The 20048-nt window shown below is 40.8% G+C and overlaps 1 protein-coding gene across 7 annotated transcripts in view; it reads right to left on the reverse strand.

The window, feature by feature from the left end:
* LOC143034532 (long-chain fatty acid transport protein 4-like) overlaps positions 1 to 18653 on the reverse strand; it is a 106770-nt gene extending 88117 nt beyond the window's left edge. For 5 of the 7 annotated variants that reach the window (XM_076200718.1, XM_076200711.1, XM_076200712.1 and 2 more), the window contains exon 1: positions 18495 to 18607. In XM_076200718.1, the coding sequence (XP_076056833.1) occupies positions 18495 to 18584 (90 nt within the window). In that variant the 5' untranslated portion in view covers positions 18585 to 18607. Of the gene's footprint in view, positions 1 to 18494 lie in introns of all 7 variants that reach the window. The other 2 variants (XM_076200716.1, XM_076200717.1) reach the window with 2 other exon arrangements.
* Between the last annotated feature and the right edge of the window lie 1395 nt (positions 18654 to 20048).

A 20048-nucleotide genomic window follows, 5' to 3' on the forward strand; every position in this document is an offset into this window, starting at 1 on the left:
CTCTGTTATTTTCCATTGCTTCAATTTCATATTCACTACTCTCCAGTAGAATTCTTGTTTTTCTGTCTCCGTTCTGGTCTCGTTTTTTTTTTCTTAGCTTCATGTCTTTTCCTTATTTCCTCTTTATTCATTTCCCTTTTTATCCATACCTTTTTATACTGTTCACTTGTTGCTAGTTTCCCTGTTTTGGATAAGATATTCTCTGCCGTCGTTTGTGACCTGAATTTAATCTTAATTGGTCTGGTCTTGTCTGTACTATATTTCCCAAGCCTAAATTTCTCTTCGATTTGTTTCATTATTTCTGGCTCATCTTCCTGAACTAATTCTAGTAAATTTCTTACTTTTTCATTTTCATCTTTGGTTCTTGTGGTTCTATCTGGGTTATGTTTCTCTTCCATTCCTAATATAATTATACATTTCTTTCTATCTGCTAAGTCTCTTACTATATTCTCCTTCTGTCTCATCACTTTAATAACTGAGTCTTCAGTTTGTTCTTTCATTTGCTGTTTGTCAGTAAATGCAACTTTACTGTTTTCCTGATTTTTTTTCCAACCCTCCTTGTTGTCTTTATTATTCTCCTTTAAGACTTTATTCTCCTCTTAATTCTTTTAACTGTTTTTTTAATTCTTCAATTTCCTTAGTTAAGTTTTTGTTCGCCTTCTCTAGTTCTTCCAATTTTTCAACCCTCTGCACAATGTTGTTAACGTGACCGAACCTAAGTTCCCAGTGCTCGATCATCTTATCGAGCTTCTCTTCTAGTCTTGTTAATCGGGGGGGGGGGGGGGTTGTGTCCCCCCCCTCTTTAAATCCCTGGAAAATATTCTCATCACCTTCTACTGTATTGCTTTTATCTATACTTCTGATCTTTACATTTTTGTTAGACATTTCGTCGTCGCTAAATTGGTCCGGACCTCTTTTGTTTAGATGGCGTCTGCCTGCCTGGGCCAAGTCCTCACCTTCCTCATTTCTTTCCATTTCCCTCAGTAATCCCTCCCCTTCTCCTTTTTCCTCACTTTCCCCTACACCACGAGCAATTTCCCCCCCACCCTGTAAATACAATAGGTACTCCCTTTGCTTCGGGATCCACGAAATTTCACTTTCTTCAGAACGTCCTCTAAGCCGTCCGTTCGTTGAAGTGTGTGTGCACGTGTAAATTGATCCTGTAGGATTTATATCCTACAAAGACATGTAGAGAATTCTTATTTGATACTGAGTGCATGGGAAAGGTCATTTACTTTATACTTCATCGCCCGTCACCAGCGTTTCAGATGAAGCGGTGAAAGAGAGGCTTAGGACGGCTGCAGGACGGAGGAATAAACGAGTCTAAAAGTGATCAGTATATTTTCAAATGAAAAAGAGCCTACAAACATAAAACGAGTCTAGAAGCATAAAAGCCTAGCAACTTGGTCCGTGAGTATACCAATAGTCACTAAAACTACCGACTGTATGAAATTTGCGCGCTCGACAACACAAACGGGAAAGTCGGGGGACGGGATTATTATTATTATTATTATCATATATTTTTTTTGGGGGGGGAGGAGGGAGCGCCTGTCGGGTTACGTGAAGAGCAAAATCAACCACAGCGATGCCGCCGAAGACACGTTTGCATTCAAGTGAATTTTTTGTCCTCATTATGTTTATCACATTTATAAAAATAAATTGAACTGGGAAATGCTAGAGAGAGATGAGAGTGGGAGGATGGTCGTGGGAGGAAAATGAGTGGAGAAATAAGAGAGAGAGGGAGGGAAGGAGGGAGGGATGGGGGAGAGAGAGAGAGCCTTCATTCCGCCAATCCGAGCAGTTCTCAGAACGTTAGTAAGTCACGAGAGGAAGAGGAAGAGGAAATGGAGGAAGAGGAGGAAGAAGAAAAGGAGGAAGAGGAGGAACAAGAAAAGGAGGAAGAGGAGGAACAAGAAAAGGAGGAAGAGGAGGAAAAGGATGAGGAGGAAGAGGAGGAAAAGGATGAGGATGAGGAGGACGAGGAAGAGGAGGAAAAGGTGGAAGAGGAGGAAGGAAGAGGAAGAGGAGGAATAGGAGGAAAAGGAGGAAGATGAAAAGGAAAAGGAGGAAGATGAGGAGGAAGAGGAAAAGGAGGAGGAAGATGAGGAGGAAGAAGAAAAGGAGGTGGAAGATGAGGAGGAAGAGGAAAAGGAGGAAAAGGAGGAGGAAAAGGAGGAGGAAGAGGATGATGAGGAGGAAGAGGAAAAGGAGGAGGAAGAGGAAGAGGAAAAGGAGTAGGACGAAAAGGAGTAGGAGGAAAAGGAGGAAAAGGAGGAGAAAGGAGGAAAATGAAAAGGAGGAAAAGAAAAAGGAGGAGGAGAAAGGAGGAAAATGAAAAGGAGGAAAAGAAAAAGGAGGAAAAGGAGGGGGAGGAAAAGGAGGAGGAAAAGAAAAAGGAGGAGGAAGAGTAGGGGGAGGAAGAGGAGGAGGAGGAGGAGGAGGAGGAGGAGGAGGCCGTCGAGTCCCTGACAGTGCTTGAGGAGCGTGGTCCGCCAAACGGTTGTGAAAAGGCACGACGACGCACTCAACCAACTGTGACAGACGACGCGTGCTCGCTCTCAAAGAGAAGTTCAATTGCACACGCAGACTCGACAAGGCAAATCCTTCAAACAGCGTTTACGGTTAAGCGTGACTGACTGAATGACTCTCTCACACACAAACACATTACTTAAATATAAAGACACTTCCTCAGATCCACATAAAAATGTGGAAGTTACAAGAGCCCATCGGCAAAGGCTCCAAGTACGTTCAATATGACCCCCGATATATCACAACTGTGCAAATACTTATCTCGTTGCTGTTGTTGTTGTTGCAGTAACAACTTTATTTACAGAAAATAGCCTCAATGATAAGACAACCACCATACATAGAAACAACAAATATTCAACCACGAAAGATGTGTTTGGATGCTGCATTTCAGACATATTCACGCTTGGGCATAATGCAGTACAAGAAACGACTTCATATCAGTCTAAGTTTCGCGGGTGGGAAGCGGCATGGGGTGTTCTATCGATTGAATAAAATCGCTTGGCGTCAGTCTAATTAAGTTACAAGTTGCCTTCTATCTCTGATAGGATTTTTAGTACTGTGCCGCCGATAACCAGCTCACGGGTCATTGTGAACATTGCCGCGCTGAAGAAAACGAGAAATATTAAAGGCCGTTGAAAGGAGGGAGAGTAGAAGTTCAAAGTAATCAGCATTCTTTGTGTGAAAATAAATCTCCAGTCGTAATGCTGTGTGACTGGTCCATAGGGACGTCTCTCAAATCCACAGAACTTCCGACTGCACAAAACGGATGCACTTGATACCCCACGCGGGACCTTGGAAGGGTTGGGGGTGACAATGCATACGCAGTCACGCGCGCTCCCTCCCTCCCTCTCTCACTTGCAGTAACCGTCACCCCGCCATGCAATCGATGTCCTGCAACCGCCAGTCGGTTTGCCGTCCTCACAAAAACCCCAAACCCCGTGTCACGCATGGGGTGCCGACGACAAAATATACGCAGTCAAGGGATTTTAGGAACACCCTTACGGACCACAGTCACGTATTCTTTTAAGACTGGGCACTGATCAAAGAAGATTGATCACTTAACTTCGACCATCCCCTCTCCTTCAAGGGGTCATCACACTGGGCTTTACTAGCGCCGGCAGTGAAGAGTTCGTTTGAATAAAAACGACTTCAGTCACAATATTTCATTTTTCAAATCTCCCATGCCAAGTTATCTTCCTGCCATATACGAGTACAGCAAATCTGAATAATGAGCTAAGAGATTGTAAAATTATACGAATGTTAGACATACTGTTGAAAAATTCTTAGATATATCTTGATATAAGTGAATCCATATTCTAGTTACTCAAATAACTTTCCCACCTCTCTTTAACGCGCTGGTTATCGGCGACGAAGTATCAAAATGTTCCTCCAGTCTGCACAAGGAAGCTAGGCAAGTTGGCCGTCTCCTTTGACATCTTACAAATGAAACCGTGTTTAACTGATTTCAACCTCTTTCCCAAACACCCGTCTCACACACACCCCATTCTCTTCGCACGCCCATACACAGTCGGAAAAAAAAAGAACGATTCTCAATTTTATCATTCCATTCTCCCTCCGCTCTGCCACTGCCCTCCTTGTCCAAGTTCGTTCCCTGACCACTTCATCTACGACTCCACCCCTTCGGCGCAACGGACTCCAAGGAGAAACCTTGTCTGCGATTTGTGCGGTGCTAAGAACGACCGAAGGAGAGAGATGGAGTCTAATTTCGTGCGTTTCATTAGGTTTGATACGTTTCACTCAAGAGACGAATAGCAAGAACCATGCCCACTCCTGAAGATCACAAGAACAGAGGAGACGACCATAAGGCCACTCCTCTCATCCCTCTAAAGTTTGTCCCACAGCTATTCTCACATGTTGCTCTACGTGCTCCTGATCCTTTGCTCGAGCGGGAGAAGCGTAGACTAGTATGCAACCCCGCCGGACATGAAGCCGATTACCGGGGACCGGTTCCCAGCCTCTCGCCCTCAGCTACTATCAAAGCTGATAAGGTCTGTATGAAACGGCTCTAACGAGCATAAGTGTTAACAACAATAACCAAATAAATAAACAGGTACAATAATACAGATTACGAATAAACATTTGGGGTCACATGAAGATTTGTCACCCTAGAACGCCCACATGAAGAATCGTCACCCCATGAGATCCCACATGAAGAATTGTCACCCCAGCACGCCGAATGTCAACAGTGCAATAAAGATTAGGTTAGGTTATGTTGAATTAGTGATATGCTTCTTTTCATCAATTTATACAACCGAAGCATCGTAAACCCTGAATGGCCCACATGAAGTTTTGTCACCCTAGGATAGCCCACGTGAAGAATTGTCACCTTATGGATCAAAGGCTTTAACAAGGGTGATGGAAACAAGGTCATCATATTAAAACAACAGGGCAGGACTCGCAGTAATGGTTATAAACTGGAAATTTAGATTTAAAAAGGAAATAGGCAAGAATTGGTTTACTAATGGGGTGGTCGACGAATGGAATAAACTTAGTAACCATGTACTAAGCGCTGAAACTATCAGTTGTTTTAAGAAACGATTAGACAACTTTATGGATGGGGATGACAGGTGGTGATGGATACGGAGCTGCCTAGTGTAGGCCTTATGGTCTCTTGCAGTCTCCTTCATTCTTATGTTCTGTCAAAGTCTGGGGTGACAATTCTTCATGTGCAACAGTTGACGTGCATTGCAGATAAAAGGTCTAGAAATTTCGCTGCTTTCGTGCAAAGCAGATGACACCCGTAAATACCCATGTCCAAGCAGCTCGTGCCCGTCCACTGACATCCAAAGTGAGCCCCAGCCACTCAACCAAATCTACAGCCCCTCCCATACAACGAGGAAGTGTCCCGACACAAGACCTTCCGGTGCAACAAGGTAGAATGCAATTGAATACCTTTCTGAGCAACCGCATTTAGGGCAATTCGTCCCCTTCTGATCTACGGCACTATTGGGAAAGTTTATCTAAGTTTTGTAACAATATTCTGGTGAAAGAATTCCCTTTTGTTTAACCACATATTGGGCAAATCATCCTCCTTGTGTAACCGCACTTCTGAGAAACCTGTTTGGCCGCCACCATATTGGACTATGGTTTACGTCATGTCGATAGAAAAAGACAGATTTTCCAAGTCGACCGACTCTCGGCCACGCCCAATGACCTTATGCCGATTGACAAAAAAATAAATAAATGAATAAATAGATCAACAAAAAATATGAGACTGCGAGCCTCGACTTTAGATTTCAGTGACCTGAAGAATAGCGACAATGGAGTGCAATTACGCAACTCCCCTCAAAGTGAAATGGAGGTCTCATTTCACGCCGGTGGGCAGGAGCAGGCTCGGATCCTCTTGGGACTAACAGATGATGGAAACCTATACAATATGAAGTGGAAAGAGGAAAAAAAGAAGAAGGAATAAGATAAAAGAAAGACAACAGGAGAAAGGAGACAAAAGAAAGAAGACGAAGAAGGAAGAAGAAAGACGACGACGAAGAAAAAACGAATGGCCTTTCGACTGCCGATAGTCCTCAAGTGTTTTGGTCGGCGCCGCTTATCACTCGCCAACTCCACACGACCCACCTGGACAACCCCGAAGATGAAACACTAGTGAAAACATGTATATTACGAAACAACTGCAGGCCGTAAAAACAACAACAACAACAACAGAGCTGTAGAAAAGTTAAACAGTTAATGCACTTAGTATGGCTACAAGGATGTACAAGCACATCAAACACAACATTACATACATACATACAATGCGTGTACGTGTATTTGTCAAACTCCAATCGATAAGAAAATGACCTCCACTCGTGGTGTCATCTCTTTTCTCCGTCTACCATACTTCTGAATTCGATTAAGATTTAGCTGTGTGTGTGTGTGTGTGTGTGTGTGTATTTACCTAGTTGTATTTTACGGGAAGGGGAGCTATGCTCGTGGGTCTGTGTGTGTGTGTGTGTGTATTTACCTAGTTGTATTTTACGGGAAGGGGAGCTATGCTCGTGGTGTCCCGTCTTCACATCTCATTTTATCTAGACTGTTTTTAAATTCATGTATTGTTTTTGCACACACCACCTTCTCATCTAACTTGTTCCAAATGTCTATTACTCTGTGGGGAAAGCTGTTCTTTTTCAGGTCTCTTATATAACTTTTTCTTTCCGTGTCCTCTTGTATTTCTACTATCCCATTTTATTAGATCCTCTGTGTGTGTGTGTGTGTGTGCGTGTGTGTGTGCCCGCGCGCGTGCGTGTGCATGCGTGTTGTGGAATAAAAAAAAAGAGCGGCGTGGTAAACATGCTCATATGGAGAAAGTGCGACTGAAATATGAGAGAAGGGAGCAAGAAAGGAGATAGGAGACTGTTGTTGTTGTGAGTCATGGGCACTTTTATCCTTAAGATCAATCTCGTGCCGCTGCTCCCATATTCTATCTCATGTTTCGTGTGTTTATTTACTTAGTCGCTGGTGTTTACAGTTTGATCAAGAGTCCTGGTTTCGGTAGAAAGATGTGGAAAGATAATAGAGACATTGGGGCTTTGATGCACCTGGAAGTTGATGTAGTGTCATTGTTGTTTGAGAGGGTAGATGGAAGAATAAGTGGCTGTTGCACAGTAGTGTACGTCAGATATTCAAGTAGTATGTGTGAGGACAGATATGCAGTACAGCCTTTTAGTTGGGGGAGTTGTACACAAGACTAGTTTTGTTTCCCATAGAGAGATGGAGTCGGGTTAATGCTGCTACTGAAAGATGCACACGTTTCCCCAGTTTAGGACGAATCCTCGGCGGTTCCATTGTATGTTGGAGTGCACAAGTCTTTGCTCTGGTGTGATATGGTCGTTATTTATTGGTTGCAGCAGGAGTCTTTAAAAGTGCCTTTGGTATTTTTTTTTCAGAGAGAGAGAGAGAGAGAGAGAGAGAGAGAGAGAGAAAGAGAGAGAGAGAGAGAGAAAGAAAGAGAGAGAGTTAGTTAGTTTTGGGACGAGCCTAAACAAGCACGAATTCAAACCAGTTGTGTCTGGTGAGGTCGCTGGGAGATATAGGAATTAAGACTGTGCTGGTATGTGTAGTTGGCACTGGGGTATCATAAAAATCAGTTTGCACCTCCAGTTTTGAGGCTGTGAATGCTCCAAATGGGTAATGTGGATGGGGGAGGGGGTTTACTTTAGTTCTTAAGAGAGGAAATGGTTTGTTGACATCTTCAGAGTGGGAAGTTAAAGGTGTGGTGTAGTTCATGCACTCCATTACATCTCCTATGTTTTTTCCTGGACAGCTGGGTCTTTCCTTGAGGTGGTAGGGCTGCAGGTGCTGGATGGATGAGTAGAAGAGGTGGATGGGGCTCTGGGTGGGGGATGCAGTGGATGGGAAAAGTGGCAGTTGTATGGGAAGTTCTTGTACTTAAGTTGGGGATTAAAGTGGCACAGATGAGGGGTCTTAGAGTCTATGTCAGGAGTTCTCGTATCATGTCAGGGGGTGCAGGTTAACTGGCAGCTGTGGGCCTCCTGCAAGAAAGACCTATGACAATGGATTTATTGATTATTATCTTTATTACTGACAAGGACCAAAGAAGGGTGCTTGCATGTGGTGGTTTTGCAGGATGGACATAAGAGGAAGTCATCTTCCTGCCACTGATCTTCAAAACTCATTAACTTCTTCACACCCATTTGGAGAAGCAGCCCTGAAGGGATAACATCCAGTTTTTGAACTGTACTCAGGCTTTCACTATCAACTTTATATGTGGGGATTCGTAGATAAATGTGGAAATACATATTCACACATATAGTATGTGAACTTTATGCCATGGAGATCTGTATAATTTAACTTCTTCAATGAATGTGTATTTACTTAATTTGTTCCTTGTAATTGATGTTCATCTGATTTTTGTAAAGATACATTTGCGTCCTTAGTCTCACTTGGGGTTTTCTGTTCTTTGTTTCAAAATATGCTGAGGTTTTTAGTTGAATAAAGCCCAGAAAAAGGTCTCAAGTTTTACCCTTCATAAAACAATATCTTAAACCTATATACAAAAGGAGATTGACAATTGGTGACTGCTCTCTTTTTACCACTTTCAGCAGATGACCAAAACAGTCCCACCCTGATAAAATGCAGACAAGTTCTATTTCTTCCCAGAGAGATCTATGGGAGGGCCCATAGACCTTAGCTTCCTGCTGTAAAGCTACATTTCCAGCCAGTGAAATTCAAGGCAACAATCATAATAATCATTACTGATAACCCTGATGCATTTAGCAGATTAAGGATGTTTTCAATGTATCTACCATTACATATTTCCAGTGGAAGAAACATGGTCAAAGGACAAGTGTAGACTATGCTTACATTTTGATTTACACAAATCCAAATTAGCTAATCCTGGAATAACATTATGTAAAAAATATGGTAACTTTTTTACTTTACAATGCTCATTAATAATGCACTGTTACCAATTCAAATTGCATGTACAGCAGATTTAATCTCCAAAGGCATCACCAGGTGTCACCAGCTGGCCCACTTTATCAGATCCATTTTGGTTAGCTACTGCCAATGTCTGGAACTAAGGTGCTGTTTGTCAGATTTCTGTTTAAACAGTCTAAATGCATGACACCAGGTCAACAAATTGACTCTTAAGTCCCTCCATTCCAAAAATTCAATTTTCATTCTTTTTTGGGGGGTGGGGCATTACAAGGTCTAGAAATATTAATAAAATTCAAACACTTAACTGAAAGTTTAGTACTGTTTCATTTCCTATCCTTTAATGACTATAATCTAAGGATATATTTGTGATAATGTGTACAACAGTACAAACAGAATTAGCTTCCTTATAACTTTTTTATAGAAAAATCTACTCTGTGATCCAAAAACTCAACTCGAAACTTTCAGTGTTCACAACCCTTCCACTTTACACATTCTTTTGTAAAATTTAGCTTCATATTACAGTGTACCCAAGAATACACCAATCACACAAAGTAAAAACTACCTATACCTAGAAGTGTTGGTTCTGCAAGATAGACATCAAAGCGAATCATGTCTTTACTGCCATTCCTCGAAAATTGTCAATGCCCTCACCTCCCTACAGAGGTGCAGTCTCAAGGGGGTGATACTTTGTCTCTGAATTTTCTCCACTTTTTCACATGAGAGGTGACAACAGATAATGTCTTCCATCCTCCTCCTACTACTATAGTCTGGTGGCACAAAAACTGTCCCGTACTAATAGAATACAGTCTACAATCTTCTTTCTCTTCTTTTTTCCAGAAATCTATGGACAGGGTCCAAGGACTGTTGTCGGCTACTGTGAGGTTACAGATTTCCTGTCATTAATTTCAGGAAACAATTTTTATTAAACATGGTCAATTATGGTTTCTATTTTACCCATTTTCCACATTATGTCCATACATTTTTTTTTCATTTCACTACAACTAAAGATTTAATACAACTGATATGTGCATAGCAAAAATTTGTAATTTCACTACAACTAGACTACAGACTTAATCCAACCGAGCAGCCATCTAAACTGAAATCACACCATTCATATCATTATCATTTCACAATTCATACAAGTGAACATGCCTATTACAAAAATCAAGCATATACTTCTTTATGGAAGATGTGCTGATTTCCATCAAAAAGAGTTCCAGATAAATTGCTTTCAATCTGGTTTCCACTTAAAGTTATTCAGGATTTTGCAAAACAATAGTGAAATATTTGAACCTGGAAAGCAAATCTACCTCCTGTGGCCCTTTACAATGACTTAGTTGATGTTCTTAATTAATCCGTAGCTCTTTTTGATGTACACTGGTGTATCTACATTGTTATAAAGACTACCAAAGAATGAAACTTACTGCATGTAAGGGAGGTATTGCATAAGTTGTTAATGTATATGAAATTCAAAATAGGTTGCAGCACAATACATGCCAGTTCCAATCATGTAGAGAACACTCCTTCAGCTTAATATGTCTGCACAAATTTCTAGAAAACAAATTAATAAACATCCCATTCAAAGGAAAATATTGCCAATAAGTCTTCCTAGGATCAGATACAACCCTATGCTACTGGTTATTCTAACACACACGGCACATTACCATTCCTTTCTCTTGAGAAATGTTCACATGATTTAAGCAGGAACAACTGAAAAGGACAAATACCATGGAAGTGAAAATGGTTGTTTCCTGTTGTTTTTACCCTTGTGAACAATCAAGTACTGTCATCATTCATTACTTTGTTTCATGTACTGGTCTAGTTAGTCAAAGGTGCTTATAATTTGGTTAAGAGGCCTGCCTTTTTGTAGGAAGTTGTGGATGGATAATAGAGGCATTGGCATTTTAGTGCCCAAGATTTGGCGTAGTGTCATTGTTGTTTGAGGGCACTAGGTGATTGCTGTAGTGTTGTGTACATCAGACAATTTAATAACATGAATAGTACTGTGATTGGAGCTTTGCATTGGCAGCTGGATGGGTCATTTCTGGCCATGAGGTGGCCATGTGCAAGGCAGGGATATCTTTTTCTTAGCATGTTATTCCGGTTTCAAAATAGTCATGTTGACATGTGGGGCTTGATTATTTCTGTGATTTGTTGGGTGTTCAAGAGTTTTTGCCAGATATCCTGCATTTTGGAAAGTGGGTGGCAAGACTTGTGGATGGGTAGGAGTCTGTTACAGATTATAGTAAAATGGCAGTATCGAAATGGTGGATGATGCCTTTTCAGCCACCTTGGCTCATTCACAGTCGGAAAGGCCAATGTGAGATGGTACTCAGCAGAAGAATATAGACTTGAAGTGAGTGGAGATTTGATTGATCTATGAATAGGTATTGTTTAAAGTGGGTGGCAAAACTTGAGAATGGAAACTGCTTGTGTGACATCAAGAATACAAAGGAATACAAAAGACACAAACAGCAACAGACTTTTTGGTCCTTACAGGCTTGCTTGCAAATTTAAAGGAGGTATAAATGATTAAGAACTACTGACTTAATAGTGTACAAGTTCACAATGCTGAGAAACAAGTCTGACTGGGGTTAGATGCCATATATTCATCTATGCATTTTTCTTAAGTGTCAATTGTATTTGAACTTAGCAACATGCGCATGTAGTTTGTTCCAAACATTTACAACGTGGTTAGAAAAAATGTATATTATTTGTTGGTACTTGATTGGACAACATAGGCTACCACTGACAACCCTACCCATGAAGGCAATAATACATCGCCACAACCTGACAAGAGTCTTCTACATGAAAAACTTATACACATCATAAACACACATTCCCTCTCACAAGCAGTGCATGAACCAACATGCACATGGACTAGCATCATGAAAAACAACCTTAACATAAGACAAGGATTTGCATCCAACACTTTAGATTTATTCCTCACAAACAACATTTCACTCACCACACAAACAACATTTCACTCACCACACAAACAACATTTCACTCACCACACAAAGTAGTACCAGGTCTGAGCAATCATGACATGGTACTAGTTGATGCAAACATTAAACCAAGCAGAAAGAAGAACACAGGAACATTTACTCACAAAACAGAGTTGAAATGGGTGCCATATCCTGAAGTTTAGCAGACTTCAAAGACTCTTTCCTAGACAGTGACCTGATGGCCAATTCAGTGGAAACTAATTGGAACAGACCAAAGGACATAATACAAGACACTATGAACAAACACATACGAAAGAAAACTCTTACGCAAAACAAGTCACCACCCTGATTCAATAGACAATTACTGACCTTACACAGAAAAAGTAAAAGCACACACCTAGGTCTCTTAATCCAATACCCACCAACCACCACTTGTGTTGACGTCTGGTCCCAGGACACGAGCCCACTTTGGAAATTGGCCTAGGACATAAAACACCACTAATTCCCAAAGTGGGTTTATGTCCTGGGCTCAAAAGTCTCCCCAAGGGGCAGTTGGCAAGTGTTTGATTAAGAGACCTAAGTGTGCAATGCAGCAAAACAGTACAATGATACAAGACACTGGGAAGACTACAGAGAAACACAGGAAACATTCCAGAAAGAAATATGACATGTTGAAACTAGCTACACTGCCACTTTCCACACAAACAACAGACAAAACTCCTAGAAATTTTACTCATTTTTCAAAGCATGCAGACAAGACTATCAGTATTACAACAATACTACACAATGACTACTTGGTTACGCATTCACATGGAAAAACACATGCACTAAACATGCAATTCCACTCCTCTTTACACAAGAACATGCATATCTTCCATACATACCACTGTCACCACAACCAACAATTTCTCCCCAGGTTATAAATGTCCAAGGAATACAAAAGAAATATTATCTGAGGCAAACATGACTAAAATGACTGGAACTGACAATACACCCAACAGGATACTTAAGGCCAACGTTGGTGTGTTGGCTCCTGTCCTGCAGGTTATATTTTCACAATCTGGAGTACTTCCCCATGCCTAGCTTTTGGCAAATGTGACACCAATTTTCAAATCCGGTGACAGAACCCTCCCATCCAATTATAGGCCCATCTCTGTTACCTCAGTCCCCTGCAAAATTTTAAATATTAATTATCCATAGACATATAATGGACCATTCTGATAGGCAAAAAGTACTAACTGAAAACCAGCACAGCTTTTGGCCTACATGTTTGTGCAAGACACAATTACTAGAGACAACACATAACATATCCCAATTACTCAGCATCCCCAAAATTAGACAGATGCCACAGTTTTAGACTTTGCCAAAGCCTTCAATAACAACTATGAGCAAAAATAGATTATTGTGGCCTACAAGGACCACTTCTTCACTGGATTAAGATGTTCTTGATTTCTTAAGAACAGAATGCTGTTCTTGAGGGTAGCCAGTCCTTAACTGTTCCTGTAACTTATGGGGTTCCCTAAGTCACTGGGTTGGGTCCATTTCTTTCTTTCTTTCTTACATTAATGATTTCCCACTATCACTCTCCTCTACTACTAAACTCTTTGTAGACAATAGTTTAGTATATAATCAGACAGGTAACAGAGACAATTGTCTTCAACAACAAGATGACCTACTTGCTCTTGAAGTGTGGGAAGCCAAGTGGCAAATGACAGACTTGACAAATGTCACTACATCAGATTCACCCATACTAACCAACCCATCCAATTTACCTATACACTATACAACACAAATCTAGACATAGTTTCTATCCACAAGTATTTGGAGGGTCCACATTTGAGTAGACATGAGGTAGTTCACATGCATGAGCAGCATCAGTGCCACAGCCAACAGATCCCTAGGATTCCTGCGAAAGAACCTCCGAAGATATGATGCAGACATCAAAATTCTTGCTTTCAAGGCACTCTTTTGGCCACACTTAGAGTATCATAACACCATTTGAGATCCACACACTAACAATGACAAACAAATTGGAATCCACACAAAATAAAGCAGCAAGATGGATCATTATTACAAAGACACTACATCAGTCACTAGAGTAAAACAAGACATTAAACCTGAACCACTGGAAACAAGAAGACGAATACACAAACAACAAATGATGTATAAAATCACAAACAACTTAGTAGACATAATCAAAGAAGCTTACACCTAACAGATACGTCTTTGCAGCTTTTGTACATTGGAGGGTTGGTTTTAGATCCTTAGATATTGAGAATCTAAATTCTGAGGTAATTATATAAGATGTGGAGGGGGGGTGAATGATTTATAGGGCAGTGAGGATGAAGAGTTCAGTGGTGAAGACCAAGGTGATGGGGAAGGGATCCAGATCTTGTTTCATTGGGGGCATTGTTGTGTTAAACTACAGAACTCTAATGTCAGAGCAGGAGCTATCAGTGTATATGTTAACAGCTGTAGAATAGGTGGGAGATTATTGTCAGATGACTTAATTTACATTCTTTTTATTTATTTATTTATTTATTAATTTTATTTGATTACTTTATATATATATATTTTTTTTGCATGAGTGGCTAAGGTGAAGCAGGGCTATATTGAAGCCAGGAGGCTCGTATGAGTGTTGTTATAGGAACCACTATGATAACCATTTCCAGTATGGATAACAGGTCTTCCATTCTCTTTGCATATGGGTGGGCATACCTATATGGGTATTTATAAAACTCTTTATTGGTTGTAGAGGTTTTATTGATACAAGAGACTGGACTTGGGTGTTCTTGATATATTAGAAATATATCATTTATGTTAGAGAATGGTGGATATTTAGGAGAGTGCCTGTTTCTGCATACAAACTCTTTAGTGAAGTGCTGCAAAAGGCACTAGTCCTGAGGAACAGGCCAAGGGAGCATTAAGGGCCCTGTATTCAAGGAATTGTGGGTGTGATAGAGGATCAATCAATCAATCTGTTGCACCAGGACTCTCTTCGACTCAAAATTGAGCCCTGGGGAACTCGAGTGACACTTCCCTATTTGGATTTTACACCATTAATGTAAACCCACTTTTTTCTGTGACTAATCTATTCAAACATTTTTTCTCCAATGCCATGGACCTTAATTTGATTTAGTCTCTGGTGAGGCATCATGTCAAACAGTTTACTAAAGTCAAGGTATATAACTTGTAACTATCACTGTTATCTGCCACCTTGTAGACATTAGTGTAAAAGGATAAATGATTGGTTACACATGACTTACCCTTGGTGAATCCATGCAGTCATGAATCAGATTATGCCTCTCAATATGATCTCTGATACTACTCGATATAAACGATTCCAGCAATTTACCTCTAACCAATGTCAAACTGATTGGTATGTGGTTGTGCATAGATTGATCACCCTTTTTAAATACAGGAATGTTTGCCCATCTCCAAGAAATTGAGAAATTTACATGAATCCAGTGCCAATCAACTTACTAAATATTTCCGCTAACTGTTCATATATCTCAAAATCACACCTTTAGCAGTCTTGGAAAAAAAATTGTCTGGACCCGGGGATTTCGTAATTTTAAGTATCTGAGAATGGGAGTGAGGGGTGGTGAATGGGAGTGGAGTGGGTGGGGATGAAATGAATAGGAATGGAACTGTGCCTTTTGACTTTGGCTACCTCCCTTATAAGGGGGAAAAAGCCCTTGGTATATGCATGTAAGTTTATCTGTAAGACATCTTCCTTCCTAATGCTGATGCTCGTTAGTGTATCTCTCTCTTCCCCAATGAAGATCGTATTGCATCAAATACTATATGCAACCTTTTTTTTTGTAAGTACGGAGAGAAAATATTTATTAGATGCCCTGCTCATTTTTTCCTCTGTAGCTACTAATGAAGCGGCCTTGCTGTGGATGTGCTGTGTCTTGCGACACTGCCTCTGACCCAGGGCAGTGGACAAGGTGCAGGTATGACCCGTCATTCAGAAGGTGCTAAGATAAGAGGGAGGGTGGAGGGGTGTGGAGTGTATTCAGGGATGGAATGGGTGGGAATGATTTTATGCCTTTTTCTTTTTGGCTACCCCCCTTGTAAGGGGGAAAAAGCCTTGGTATATGTATGTATCTACTAAGACATCTTCATTAAATTTAATTGGACCTATATTTCCCTCAATTCTGTAGAGTTCTGTAGAGATGAAAGAAACCCATGCTGTTAGATCTTGCGTGCCTGGTAACCTTAATTTCATAGTTCCATTTCACTCTATGCATGTTCTTTTGGATCAGTCTAGCCATTTCATTAAATCTAGATGTGCATAGGAACAAATTCTGAGGTGGAGAAAAAGAACCCATGGTCTTCTGCTCATTGTTTTTTAGGTTATTGTATCTGAATAAGGTTGATGTGAACAGGGTGGGTTCCGATACATAACTGGACTAGGTTGTCAACACACAGGCTGGCAGTCATTTAATCATTTATTTTCTTTTTGTGGGTGGAATGGTTTTATGTCACTGACTGCTATGGTGAAAAGAATATTGAGGGCATTTCCTTGGGGGACTTCTTGTTGGATATGTAGTTGTTGTTGTTGTCGTTCCCTAGACTGTCTGTCCGAGCAGTCCCGTCTCCCAAGGAATGCCATAGCCGAAACTGGGTTTTCCCACAAATCCTTTATAGAGCGTATGTTGTGTTGTTTGTGTGCATGATTGTGTATAATGCAGTCTTCCATTATGTGTTGTATGGTATGCAGAACATTATGTGGTATGGTATAGCAGAACACCCACATACAACAAGAAACATTAAAACAACACCCAAAGACCTTTATCATGCAGATACTCTCTTCTCTTCCTCCACAACCACCAAATACCAGCCTCTGGATATGTAGTGAAGATAGTTGCTTCTGTCTACACTCTGAATGTTCTATGGGTTAGGAACTGGGATATGAAAGTAGGCAAAGCTCTCCAAAATCTCAATGGGTAGTTTGTGTAGGATCCACCAATTCTAGGCTTTCATATGCTTTATCCATATTGACAAATACAGCATAAATATGTTTTATGGTAAATACAGTCTGAATTGTCATTTCTGTTTGCACTAAGATGTCTGTAGTGATGTGACTATATTGGAGTACATTGCTGGTGCAGTTTTTGGTTGCACTCTGTTGGTTGTGTCTGTGTCATGGATAGGTGAATAGAGTTGAGGGCTCTTGCATTGAACTGTTTACCTATTATTTTCATACGACATCCTATTGGGATGATTTTGGTTTTTGCGTGCAGACGAGGTTTTGATGAATCCTGCTATTATTCTTGATACTTTATTTTGTGGGGTTTGTAAGATGTCTATGTTTGTTTTCCTGACTGTTAGGAAACTTACTGTGGAAGTAATCAAGTATGGTTCTTATGAAATATTTGTATCTAGAATGTGATTAGTTTCCTTCAGCTTTCCAAAGTCTATGCTTGAAAATTAGTTTTGTATTTTTATTTTCTTGATTTTCATTGTCAGATCTCTGACACAAAGGATGAAGGGCATATATTAAAAGTTAAGACTAGATTTTTTGGGGAGGAGGGGAGGGGTTGGGTAATACTAATAGTACAGTTTGACCACTTAATTTTACTATTCTAGGTTTCCATAATTTGTGGTCATCTTACTTGAGCAATGTTAGTGATGGTTTGTAGTATAAGGCCTTCACTCTATTATTTCTATGTCACTGCTCTAGTTTGTCTAAGTAAACTTGGGTATTATTTGCCCATGTTTTATACCAATTGCTATGCTGGATCACCAGATCATCTGTGTAAGTGAATATTATGGTGCTATGTTCTGGAACGGTGTTGAGAGATCACTTTTTGGTGGAAGAAATGTCTGAAAGTGACCGAAGATGTCAGTCTCAGTCACTCACTCTTAGCACCAACTCCCGGATAGGAGTTGAATCCATGGCAGCTTTTCGTTTTCCTTCAACCTGCTCTGGAATCCCACTTCCAAGTCTTGTCTACCTCTTGTTAGGCAGGCAATAAGATGAGAGTACAAGACCTTGAAATGGGATTCATAACAGAAAGAAAAACTTCCACCCCAGGTAACGATGTACAGGACAAAAGAAATGGGTAAAATTTCAGAATCATGCTGACACGAATATTGAACATGAAATTTACATTGTCCAACAGCTCCTAACCTAATATAACCCAACCTTACCTAACGTGGCCATTCCGTGGAAAAAAAAAAATCGTCTTTCAAACACAAAAAAGAAAAGTGAAAAATATGTTGGTGTGATACTGGTATAGAACCAAGAAATGAAGAACGTTACATACGCGACAACAATACATTTTAAATTTTTCAACAAACATTCATACGAGTCTATTATCAATGGACTATCCAGTCCCCGTCTCGAGTCTGTCTAGGCATCATCCATGGTTAGTTTCGGTAAATGAAGCAGCATAGTTTTACAATATCAACTTCTCGTTGCAATTCTTCATTGCAGCCATTCAAAATTTCAATAATTTAGCTGCGTCCTGAGCTACAGGTTTGGTATGCCCCATAAGAAAGAAATGAGTGCTCGACATACCTGCTTTTTGATGTAATAACAAATTGCAATATCCTCTCCCAGATGCCTAACTCTACCAACTATTACCATACCTTTCGGCAGTGACGCCCTTTCAGTATCCTGCATAATGGAAATATATTAAGTACTCTGCAAACAAAAACTAAAATTCGGTCCACGTACATACTTGCTTAACCGTCTGTTGTCCAGAGGGAGACTGAAGGGTTTGTTGATGGCAGACGAATATCCAAGACCGCAATATAAACGTCGAAAGATGAGAAAATAAAAACAAAAGTAAATCGCTATAAACGCCTTTAGTAAAATGCAATTTTATAAAATATATGATTTACAGTGTGTTTGTAGTAACAGAATGTAAATTTGACGTAAGATTTTTACTATCATATACCATTCAACAGCTGATGAACAGAAGAAGTGCTTGTACCGACTAGGCGACTACCGGTGCCAACTGCCTGTCTATTTATCTAGATATCAATGAATTTTCCCACCTTATAAAGGAGGCAACCAAGTCAAAAAACAATTACCCACTCCCGCCCACCCCCTTTTCCTACCTCTCATCCTGGCTCCTCGTGGATGACGGGTCATTGCTGTATCCTGCCCACTGCCCTGGGTCAGAAGCAATGCAGCAAGACATAGCATATCCACAGTAAGGCCGTTTCACTTGATCGGGCTGTCGGATAGCCGGACCAGAGCAGATTACTTAATGATGTGCTGGCTACAGAGGTGACCTGACAATTCATTCATTAAAGTACATATTAGTCAACGATACAACTGTATGAGTAACAGTGATGACCCTAAGAATATTCTACACGTAAGTTAATGTTGCATCTTGCTCTATGCGGCATTGGAATATCGCACTTGCCAAAGTTTCCCTCCTCGTGACGTATATAAACTGGAGGATAACGCCTACGTATGTTGAGTTTCCTTAAGTAGAAGAAACACTATCGTGGCCATTGTATACTAATTTAAAGCCTATCTTAAGGCAAAAAAAAAAGTCATGTTTGTGTGGGGCTCATCCATTTTTATTCATATGACTGTAGCTTAGCTGGGCAAGCTTGTGAGTTTGAATCTGCACACGGCACAAAGGTTAGGAATCTCGAGAACTTGTCCCCGGCCACGAAGTCCAGGGGCCCATCGTAAGGCACTGGCCTCATCCTGAAGGCCCCATCACACTACGCGTCCAAGTATAGTAGAGCTGACCCCGGCAGTCCCCGCAACACACTCAAATTGAGGCGCGTCGGGCACTCGACTCACGCCACTGTACCCCGGCGGTGGTGGACTGGCGAGACGCAACGGAAGGCGCACCAAACCTCCTCACTCATCATGTCACAGAACTCGTAGCTCTACTGGCGTCATGAGGACGTTATTTAACTGATGGAACTGTACAAGAATAACGTGTGTCTGTGTCTATTGAAACATAATCTGTACAGAGACAGAAATGCCAGGGATGAACTGAGTAGCGGGCGTTATTTATCCACGGCAATCCCCGTTTGAACACAGGACTGGTAAAAATCGCGCGCTTTTCGCTCCCGCGCCAATCAAGCCATCCTGACTCAAAAGACGCGCAGTGTGACGTCGCGGGCTCAGGAAGTTTGTTACGTAAAAGCGAAGCATTATCAATCATACAGCGC

This window comes from Oratosquilla oratoria, chromosome 17 (assembly GCF_046742065.1).
Source record: "Oratosquilla oratoria isolate Oo_2021 chromosome 17, ASM4674206v1, whole genome shotgun sequence".
Classification (NCBI taxonomy): Eukaryota; Metazoa; Arthropoda; class Malacostraca; order Stomatopoda; family Squillidae; genus Oratosquilla; species Oratosquilla oratoria.